Here is an 11,582-nt window from a genome sequence, read left to right on the forward strand (position 1 = left end):
ATTAAAAATTGACATAATTTTACTACAAAAGTTTATAATATCAATATTAAAATGCGTAAACTCGTCACAAATTAATATAATAAAATGTGTAAAATTTTGTGATTGATATTATAAAAATTTGTGACTTGATTACTATATTTTTTGTTATGATAATTTATAACTAGATTACGCATTTTATAATTAATATTATAAAGTTTTGTAATAAAAGTATGTCATTTTATAATAAGGTGCATATGATATAGGCTTTCCCTGCTTATTTTATTACAAATTCTTATATTCCGCAGTTGTTTGGCATTGAGTTGTAATTGGAACTAAAAAAAGATAAAGAGTTATGCTAGAGATCCTAAATGAATTACCAAATCTCTCACATAAGTATGGGATCCATACAAATCACATGTGTGTGAGTCTCACATCCATGTGAGAGATTTGGTAAAAAATTTAATAATTCATTTGGCATCTCTAGCATTTTCCAAAGATAAAAGGTACAAAAAGGATAAAATAATTAAATAAATCAATAAGATAAAATATTACATACAAATTATGATATTTTACTTTTTTTTTCTCACAAAAAACTAAAAAAAACCAAAAAAATTCTTCTTAAACAAAATTTATTTAGTCAAATTAAATTAACCAAAAAAACTAAAAAATCAAATTAAAAAAATTCCTACCCAACAAACCCTCCACACTTCAATACAATAATCCACACCAAAATCAAGGAAAAGTGAGAAAATCCAAAACCACAAGTCTGAGAGAGTACATCCTCTATCATACCAAATCATGTGATTTCACAATTTCAATACCAAAAACACCATCCTGTCAATAAATAAATAAATAAATACCAAAAACCACATGAACGGTGTAAAATCCACGAACACATACTCCTCATTTACAGAGTAACACCGCTCCTCCTAACCGGAGTTCTGACTACCACTCACCGCCCTCGCCGTCATCCCTTCAAAATACTATAATAAATCAGTCATCTCACCTTTCTCTCTCCCTGTCTCTCTCTCTCTCTCTCTCTCTCTCTCTCCTCGCACTGTAAATCAGTGAACAAAAGAATTAAAAGGACTAAAACAGAATAATATGATGATACTGCCATAAATCCAGAAAAGAAAATTCACATCTGGTCTGGCTTTGCAAAAAGTCCACCTCTTTCTCTCTCTCTCGATGACCGCCGGCCATTCGGTCTCGGATAAGTGACGATTGGCATGGCGGATGACGTGGTTCCGAGAACATTCCGAGCTCTGGTGGAGAGCGCCGACCAGAAGTTCGCTAGGGTTCGAGACGTGTCTGCCTACGGACGAGGACCGAATCACTACTTCTCCAAGGTGTTCAAGGCCTACATGAGGCTCTGGAAGTACCAGCAAGAGAATCGCAAGAAGCTCGTCGAGTCCGGACTCCAGCGCTGCGAAATCGGCGAGATCGCTTCTCGGATTGGCCAGCTCTACTTCAACCAGTACATGAGGACCAGCGAGGCTAGGTTCTTGCTCGAATCCTATATTTTCTATGAGGCCATTTTCAACAGAGCCTACTTTGAGGGATCCAAGGGTTTCTCCAAGGATCGAGGTTTGAGGTTCAAGGAATTGAGGTTTTACGCCAGGTTTTTGCTTGTTACGCTTATATTGAATCGATTGGAGATGGTGAAACTTCTCATGGAGAGGTTCAAGGCTCTTGTTGATGATAGCATAGCCACTTTTCGGGTAAGAATTCAATTCCTGTTTGCTTAATGTGTGGAATGGAAGATTAATGTACTTGTTTTTGTTGATATTACTTTTATTTTATTTTTTATGCATTTGGATCTAAAATTTGAATCTTGTTTTTGTTTGAAATTTGAAGCACATTTGAACCAGAAATTTTCACTGAATTTTGGGGTAATTTTAGTTTAACTGAATTTCGTGAAAATTCTGAAAGTTGTTTGGTTGAGATTAGGTGCACCTTCTATTGAATGTCATTTTTTTCGCATTTTATGGTGGATGTAAGGTTGATACTTAGTCAAATTGGATATTTGTTTATGCAAATCGCAACATGAAACATGTTTGTTCTGATAGACATAAATACATGACCGTGCACTCATCTCTTGAATTCATTTCATATGATTTTTCTCTTAAGCAAATTAGAATTTCACTATCTAAAAATAAATAAATAAAAAGAAGCAAATTAGAATTTACTTCTTCGAATTTTTTATAAACATAAAGAAATTTACCTCTTTGACAAGTATTGTATATTCTCTGCTTGTTTCCATACTTTTGTGCGAATTTTAGGACTTGTGTTTCATCAAAAATTACCAGCACATAAAGAAATCTCGAATTTGTAAAAGTCAAGGGAGAAAGGTCAAGGGGCATTATGAGTGTACAAAACGTGTGGAGAATTTATGCCCAAAGATTTTTCAAACACAGCATCTCTTGGTTATGACTGAGTTGTAAAAGAATAAATTAATTATGTTAGTGGACTTGCAAATTATGAAGACTTTAGACACATATGATAGTATTTCTTAGGCTATGTTTGGGAGGGATTTGGAAAGAGAAAGGGAAAAGGATGGTGAAATGTGAATAAAATATACTTACATTTTTCACCTAATTTTACACTTCTTTTCACTTTTCCTTTCCAAATTCATTCCCAAATCCTTCAACCAAACACAGTTTTAATGTTCCATTTGAAGGTGCCTATCAGAAAGAGAGAGAAAAAAAAGTGTTGTTTACACTCCATTATATTTGCGCTCCATATTTTGTCTTTTGTATCAAAATTTACACATGCAACTGTTCCTAATACACAAAAAATCATAAAAATTGGAGTGCAATTATAAATGTTCCAGTTTGCAGGTAAACTTTGAATTATATGACTTTTTTCTGGACCAGTTTGGTAATATGATGACCTTGCATTTGAGCTATGTAACTCTCATTAAAAAAGTTCAACTGTATTATCATTGTTGGGGAACATGATAAACAACATTACAAATCAATTGAGAGGTCATTGTGAACTAGATTTTATTTTCTGATAACTGATTGAAAGGAACGGTGAAGGAGGTGAAATACAATGCATTTGTATGTAAAGTAGATCATATGGCAGTTTGGTTGTAGGCTCAGCTCATATAGAACTATTTAGATGTTTTACTTGCCCACATTCAACATTTGGTTCAAAATATTCTGCCCAAAATAGACAAAGTAAGAGAATAAAGTCTTTGAATGAGAGATTTCCGGAGAGTCAGGACATCTAGATTGAAACATTTTATTTTATTATTTTTATTTATTTATTTATTTATTTTTTTTTGGGGGGGGGGGGGTCGGTTAGGGGGGATAAATAAAGTCAATTTTATTATCCAAAAAGCATCGAGACAGTGCTAACGAATACATCAGAAAATATCAACAAAACCCAAACCTAAACTCAATGAGTATCTATATTCCACAAAAGCAAACAAATCCGGGGGCACTGTCCCCTTTCACCCAACTATACAAAATCACCAAAAATTGAGACTTCATACAAACCATTGATTTATGCACAAGAAAAATTGAAGTAGTCGTTTGCTAGAATTATTATAATTTCATCCAGTAATAAGTTTTGCTCTAGTTTATTTTCCTTTACCAAAAAAATGAGGGCATGTTTTGGTGATTAACTTATCATTGATTCATGAGAATGCTGAATTAATTGAAGTTTTTCTTTAAATGCTCATGAGGTAACATAAGGGAAGCTATGCATATTCGGCTTTCATCATTGAGAGCCATAGTATGAGAAATATCTTTCTATCCATCTTTTAGTATTTACTTGCATGATGAATGATATTTGAACTATTTCTTTCCAGGAAACCAACTTCAAAGAGTGGAAGCTTGTGGTGCAAGAAATTGTTCGGTTTATGAAAGTTGATACAGCATTAATTTATCTTAGGCCTTTGCGATATTGTGCTAAATTTGATTCCTATCCAGCTTCTCTTCCATATGTGGCCCGTTTCCATGCGACGAAGGTTCTAAAGTGTCGAGAGGCACTGCTAACAAGCTATCACCGAAATGAGGTGACTGGTTTGATGTATTTAAATGAATAAATATTTGTTTTTGTGACATCATCGTGTGTTCAACATGCGAAATTAGCTGTGCAGATGTTTATTTTACTGTTCATGCATTGTCATTTAGGTCAAATTTGCAGAGCTTACTTTGGACACTTTCAGAATGATGCAATGTTTGGAATGGGAACCAAGTGGATTGTTCTGTCAAAAGCATCCAGTTGAATCACGTGAGAATGGTGCTCCAATTGATCATTCTGCTATTTCTGGGCTAATTGATATGAATTTGGCTGCTGATATGACCGATCCAACTTTGCCTCCAAATCCAAGGAAGACGATTCTTTATCGTCCATCAGTGACACAATTGATAGCTGTGAGTTTTTAGCCTGAACAATGTTACATCTGTTGTAATTAAATGGCTATTTTGGTAGTAGTCATTTTAGTTGCTGCTTTTGGCTCAAAGGACTCAGTAGCATGCTCAAATTAAAATTGTAATGCTTCAGTTTTGGTGGTCCATCTGCTTGCATTTTGCAGTCTTTTCAAGCATTAGGCTGCATGTAGGCATCATAAAATTGAGCATCCCAAAACCATAACTGCTTTTGTCCTCTTCACACAGCATGGTTATTTCGCACCATGCCTTTATGCTGCTCTTAACATTCCATATTTTGATCCATGGTTATCAGAATCCCGATCCGGATCTTACGATCCTACGATCTTACGATCCATTTGAGTGTAATCGATCCGGATCGTGTAAAAAACTCCTTATAGGTAGGATCTTTCGATCCTGGTAGTGGGATCTTATAGGATCGTGGAATCCCGATCCGAATCCGATCCAATTTACAAGCCTTGTTTTGTATTGTATGACATATTTTGTTGTAAATTTTATATTTGTTGTCTAAATATCAATTTATGTTGTCAAAATAAATCATAAAAATTAAGTAGTATTGAATCAAATAGACTAAGAAAAACAAACTAGGAAACAAACATTCAAATATTGCAGTAATTTAAGAAAATTAAATAGTCGGAAAAACAAACTTAGCTTTAGCGGAGTCTAAGAAGGGTAAGATGATTGTAATTTTATCCCAATTTCTGGAGAAATTATTTTTGTGACTCGAATCCGCTCCACCAGGGATGCTAACGACAAACCTTATCATTCGACTAAGCTACTCTTTTGAGTTCTTAATCTATTTTCATATCCAATTTTGTTAAATATTTTTTCTTCACTTTTTATGCATTATTGTACATTGTAAAGTATTTTGTTATAGAATTCTTCTTCTTCTTCACCTTCTTTTTTGATAAAATACAGAACTTTTACCATCGAGTTTTCTATTGCATAATATTATATGTACATTTTACATGAGTATTATATTTTTCACAATATCTTCACTTCTTTTTAATAAAATATAGGTTCATTTTGTGTATACTTTATAAGAAATATTTATTTAAATTAAATTATTATGTAATTTGTCTTTTTCGGTAGGATCTTACGATCCTCGATCCGATTCTACGATCCGATCCTATAAACACCTCCAACGATCCACCGTAGGATCCCGATTTTAACAACCTTGTTTTGATCCACAAAACCAGACTCCTGCCTTTGGGATGAAGGAATCTAGTATTGGAATCTCACATTGAGCTATAGCCATGAAAACAGAGTGATTTTCCTAATCAATCTGGTATAACAGGACACATCATCTGAGCATCGTCTGATCACTTGGATTTGATAACATTATCCTCCTTTTCAGTCATGCCTTTGGTCTTAGGTCATAGTTGGTTTTGTACCGAGCCAACTTGTACGTTTTGTGGCTATTTCTTACACATGACATGAGGACTGCATCAGATGTGATGGTTATGTTGTTTCTAATGTTCCACTAGCTGGAGGTTAGGATTACTCATTGCCTTAGATAACTCAACTCATGAATATACATATTTCTGATCCTTTCCAAGAGAAGCAAATATTAATCAACCAAATTGAATATACAAAATATGGAGATACCCGTAAAAGGCATTAAGAGACAGATCAGTTGCAGAATTTTTTGTGAAAAATTATTGAGATAGTGGTGTACTCGGAAAATTTAATGTGACTACTGGAAACATTAAATTGGAGCACATTTAGTGAGCTGGATCGACATTGTCTTAAAAAAGTGCATGGATACACTATTGTAGATAGCACAGGATGATTTTTGAACATGTAGGAAAGTATATATACAGTGTTAATCTATACTAGATTACTATTATTTAATGGGAGAGCACCATTTTGTTGCTTTGAAACCCGTCAACTTTTCGTCTCTCCCAAAACCCCTATTTTTTTCTTTTTAATTATTCAAATCTTTTGTTCTTGAAGGGGTATAATAGGGATTGAAATTTAAATTCGTGTGCCCTAATATCTTGCAACTTTGCAAGTGCACTGTAACTCAGAAATTAGTTTAGCTAATAGGGCAGGATGAAAATGGGAGGGGGAGGTGATAGAGGTAAAGATGGACAGTCGTTGCACATTAATGGATAAATTTTGAGAAGAAAAAACTATTTTAAATATGTTAAAATTTGTGATAAATTGGGTATGATAAAGTTTACCATGTGCAATATGCAACACCCCTCTAGTCAATATGAGGATATTAATGTTTGGCTAGTCATGCGTTAGTCAATACTAGTTAAACCATGTGAACGAAATGTTTATACAAACTTGGCCATCTATTAAACTCTACGTACTGTTGAAGGAATTGTGACATTTGAGACATTTGAAAGAAGACATTGAAGTTAGAAGTTCAGCATTTACTTCTCTTTAATGGATTTGGGTCTACTATAAATGTATGTTTATTTGCAAGTCTTACATTGTATTATAAGATTATGTTATGTTCAGATATTTTCCATATCATACCATAATGATTACATTGAGCTATGGTATGGATGAATATAGGTAGATATTAGATTTCTACTCAAAGAAGATTGTAGCACTGAGGCAAGAGGTGGCCGTTCCTTGCCTCTTGCACCATGTTTCAGGCCCCTTCTGTTCACCTTGTTGCACTTTCCTCTTATGCACTTACTGTTCTAAACAGTTACACCTTCATGCTCACAATGCACAGTAACTGATGCTGCACAAAATTTAGGGTAAAAAACAACAATATTCAGAATATTTATGCTGATAAATTATTAGAAAGATAATGGGATAACATACTCATTTAAAAAATAGTTTTGAATGATTGAATATCAAAATATATCATACTACAAAATGCTGTAAAGATACCTCCAAAATTTATCTGTCTTCAATTCTGCTATGTGAGAGATTGCAGGCAATGCTTTGACTATATTTTTGACATTTAACACCATGATCCATTCTTGTGTGGATATTTCATTTATAGAGTTCCATTGCTTATGTGAATATCTAATTTGCACGTCTTACATTTGGTCTTTTATGAATGGTAGGTTATTGCTACGATCTGTGAGGAGCTTCCTCCGGATAGCGTGATGCTAGTATACATATCAGCCTCAGGTTACCTTCTTTTCTATTGTTAATCTTAAAGACGAACTGTTCAGTGTGCTACTATCCTAGATGACTGATACCAGTGATCTATCCAGGGAAAGCGGGTCATAGTAATCTTTCACAGATGGAAAGGTCTGGAGTTTTAAGCAAGCCTACAAAGGTCAAAGTTGTTTCTCATACTTCCCATGGACAAAATAGTTGTATTCCTGAAAACCATGTTGATGACAATGGGAACTCGGGGCACTGTTCTGAGGATTCTTTGTGGTTAGGTCCTACCAGAAATGGAGGTAGGAACCCTTATTTACTTAGTTTTTCACTCGAGTTAAGGAAAAACTCTTGCATATCATTTAATAAACCATTCAAAAAACTTTGAATTTTCAGGTTCAAATACTCTTTACGGGGGTGATATAATTCCTTTTACCAGAAGACCTCTTTTCTTGATTATTGATAGCGACAACAGCCATGCATTCAAGGCAGGTTTGTCAAAACTTGTGTATAACTTGCCACACTATGACGGTATTATTATTCTAATACAGAATTTTGCTTGTGAACATGATGATGCTATGTAATGGTGCTCATGTCCACATTATATAATTGGTTTCCGAGTAATTTCTCCATTTAACAAAGGAACTGATCAGTAACTTCAAAATGTATTTAAATGATAACTCTTCCAGTGTTACTGGCCAAATTTAAATATATATATATACACACATCATTTTATGTATGTTTCTCACACCCCTTAAAATAGATAAATAAATAAACAATCACTTTCACCATTTGAATTGAGCAAAGAAATTATGCATAGACTTTAAGGGTGGTGTGCCTTTTATAGTGTTTAGGGGTGGTGCTTCCATATAAAACTTGAATAATATATATTTCTTAAAATTATATATATCAAGGGGCAGTTATGTCCAATGTGTTCTTTTAGTGTGATACCTCCATAAAAGATGTTATCTACACAGACTTTTATATGTCCAACATGTCCAAATGTGTCCAATGTGTTCAATTGTTCTTCTCCCATATTCCTTCTCTACCTGTCACCAAGTACAAAAGTTTGTTTTTATGGAATCTGTTCTGCAACAGACTATGTGGCTGTTCAGTTAGAAATTGGCTTTGTTCTCTGAAACAACTGCTTGCTTCTGCTTTTGAGTACTGTTCAACTGTTGCATTCTCCTTAAGAATACAACTGCATGATTATCTGTCAAGTTGATTGTTTCTGAATTGCATTCCAGGTTCTGCATGGTGCAGAAAGAGGAGAAACAGCTGCCCTTCTTCTTTCCCCTTTGAGGCCATCATTCAAGACTGCTGATGTAACACAAAATGGAAGTCAGTTTTCGTTGTTCTTAACGGCTCCTCTGCAAGCATTCTGCCAATTGGTTGGCCTCACCTGTTCTGACAATGATGCTGTGAGTTAATTGGAAAATGTAATGAACTTATTGCTACCATTTCTAGCTTACGTGGTCCATTGATGAGATTCTCCTTTCAGGATGTTTACAATGATGCTGACAATGTGCTCTCCACTTCATTCTCCGAGTGGGAAGTGATACTCTGTACATCAACTATGTTGGACCTTGTTTGGGCTCAAGTTTTATCTGATCCATTTCTGCGGCGGCTAATTCTTAGGTAACTTTCTTTTTGATAAAAGTAAGCCTTGTTAATTATTATCTTCTACTTCAAGCACATTTCACAACCCTATCCTAATTGGAAAGATGTTGAGTGCTGGGATTAAAAAATTGGTTCACAAAGTATTTGGTTTGCCTTTGGGAAAGAAACCAGGTAATTTAATGGTCACAAGAATTAAATGAATTTGGGAAGCCTGGGGTCATGAAAGTATTTGTCATTATTGTTTGTGGAATCTGTATCATGTGAGCAGATCATTGAGTATTTAGTTAGCAATATTAGTGATTCACTTCCATTATGGACTATTGTATCATAAATAGCAAACTGAATTAGAAGGAACCTAGAGTCTTCAGCTTTTGTCAAGAAACATAAAGCTAATTTGAACTTTCCATGTTGAGGCATCGATTGCCTCCTCTAATAGGCATTGTTTTTTATGGCATCACAGCATAACCAGGCACCCAAGACAATGTCACACATCAAACAATGGGGCTGTTTGGTGCAGCTTATATGAGCTACTCATATCTTTTTTTATTTTGGGAGTTAGACTGTTTGGTGTAGCTTCTGCTTACAACTTGTCATACATAAATTGTTTAAGGTGTTGATTGGCAAGTTAGTTTGTGGCTAAAATAGCCACAAAAGATAAAATAGGCTATTTTAGCCACAACAAATAAAACATCACATCCAACCCATAATCATTACACTCTTCTCTCACAAAAAAAGTCAAAAAATCCAAAAAGTCAAAAAACTCTTCCCAAACCAAGTTTTTTAGCTCAGGCTAAATTAGCCAAAAAAACCAAAAAGCCAAAAAACCAACCCAATTCCCAAACGGAGGCTAAATAAGCTGAAAAAAATTGATTATCTGAAAATTGGGGGAAAGATGCTTTTGACTTTTGTTTTATGATTATCAGCTTTTAGTTTATAATAAGCTGCATCAAACAGGCCTAATGTATTGACTGGTGCATTCTGCAATTGATGAGCATAATATTCCACCAAAATCAACCAAACCTTATTGCTAAAATAGTCTTTTTGTCATACATAAATTGTTTAAATAAGTTGAAAAAAATTGATTATTTGAAAGTTGGGGGAAAGATGCTTTTGAGTTTTGCTTTATAATTATCAGCTTTTAGCTTATAATAAGCTGCACCAAACAGGCCCAATGTATTGACTAGTGCATTCTGCAATTGATGAGCATAATATTCCACCAAAATCAACCAAACCTTATTGCCAAAGTAGTCTTTCTGATGAATAAAATAGCATTAAATACAATTTTCCAACTACAATGCTTTGAGATTGCGCTTTTGTCAAAAAGTATACTTACTTGACATGTCCTCCTCCTGACAGATTCATTTTCTGCCGATCAGTGCTTACTTTTTTCTGCCTCCGAGAGGATAGTGATGAATATTTGCCAGTTTGCATACCCCAGCTGCCCAATTCTGTTTCTCCAAACTCTGATGTTGTGCAGTCAGCCATCTTCCGGCTTGCAAGCCATCTGGATGTTGCAGACTGTTTTTCACTTAAGTGACACATAGTTAGGACCCAGAAATGGACAAGCGAATTTGTATATTTAGATTGCTACCTTTCAGAGCTAAAGGGTTACACCAATAGAAAGAATGGTTCAAAGATTTGCAATACTTAAGCAATGATAGGGTTTTTTGCTGGCAATACAGGAATTTTTTTCTCTTTCTTTTTTTGGGTGTCGGGTTGCTTTTGTTTGTTTTAGTGCGTATCTGCAGCCCCGCTGTTTCTTCTGTTGTGTGTGCAGAATTAATTTATAAGTTTGTTCTTTCTGGGGGTTAGCTGGTTGGTTTATGTCGGATGCTCTTGGGTGTGTTGGTTCCAAGTGGGCCTTGTGGGTGAATAGTTCATTGGGCTTACTACTTGTTAAGGTTGTTACAGAATTAGTGCCTAATTTGTTTATACCTTTTGTAAAAGAGAACTTGGTAGTTGTTGAATGCAGGATTTTTTTTCTTTTCTTTTCTTTTCTTGACAACATTCTTACAGATATTCATCGCTACATTACTTGTAAGAGGCAGATTGTAGACATGTTAAAGAACTCATGAATGCTTATTTGATCTCAGTTGAATGAACTCGTGATGATTTGAGTGTGTCCTGGTAACATTCAATTGTATCTGGAAATTTTAGGTGCAGTTGTACTGGTTGAAGTTGGGTTGGTCTACAAAAATTTCTTTTTAAGTTGGGCATTTGAATTTGCTGGCAGTTCTTTCATTTCTTTATCCTTTCTTATTGTGTGTACAAATTCTGGTGGTTGGTGGTGTGTTACCAAATGAGAATGGAGTTGCGAAGCTAGATCCACTTTATTTACAACTCCTTTTAGCTGTGATTAGTATTTTTTGACAATATTATTCATGTTGATCCTTCTCAAGTGAGAAAGTATTAATGTTTAATTAATTATTTTGAACAATTCAAAACTTTTCAAGTTTTTCCCTTAATTTTTTATCTATTAATTCTTGGCAAGTCACTTTTGCCATA

The 11,582-nt window shown here is 34.6% G+C and overlaps 1 protein-coding gene across 1 annotated transcript; it reads left to right on the forward strand.

Moving 5' to 3' along the window:
* The first annotated feature begins 684 nt into the window (after positions 1-684).
* Positions 685-11,208, forward strand: LOC114284211 (signal transducer, putative (DUF3550/UPF0682)). Its single transcript, XM_028227114.2, has 9 exons — positions 685-1,700; positions 3,797-4,003; positions 4,122-4,364; positions 7,415-7,481; positions 7,568-7,759; positions 7,854-7,945; positions 8,705-8,878; positions 8,959-9,095; positions 10,434-11,208. The coding sequence occupies exons 1-9, from the start codon at positions 1,209-1,211 to the stop codon at positions 10,612-10,614; spliced, it is 1,785 nt and encodes a 594-aa protein (XP_028082915.2). The 5' UTR covers positions 685-1,208; the 3' UTR covers positions 10,615-11,208.
* The last annotated feature ends 374 nt before the right edge of the window (positions 11,209-11,582 follow it).

This window comes from Camellia sinensis, chromosome 1 (genome assembly GCF_055761805.1).
Source record: "Camellia sinensis isolate YWXY chromosome 1, ASM5576180v1, whole genome shotgun sequence".
NCBI lineage: Eukaryota > Viridiplantae > Streptophyta > Magnoliopsida > Ericales > Theaceae > Camellia > Camellia sinensis.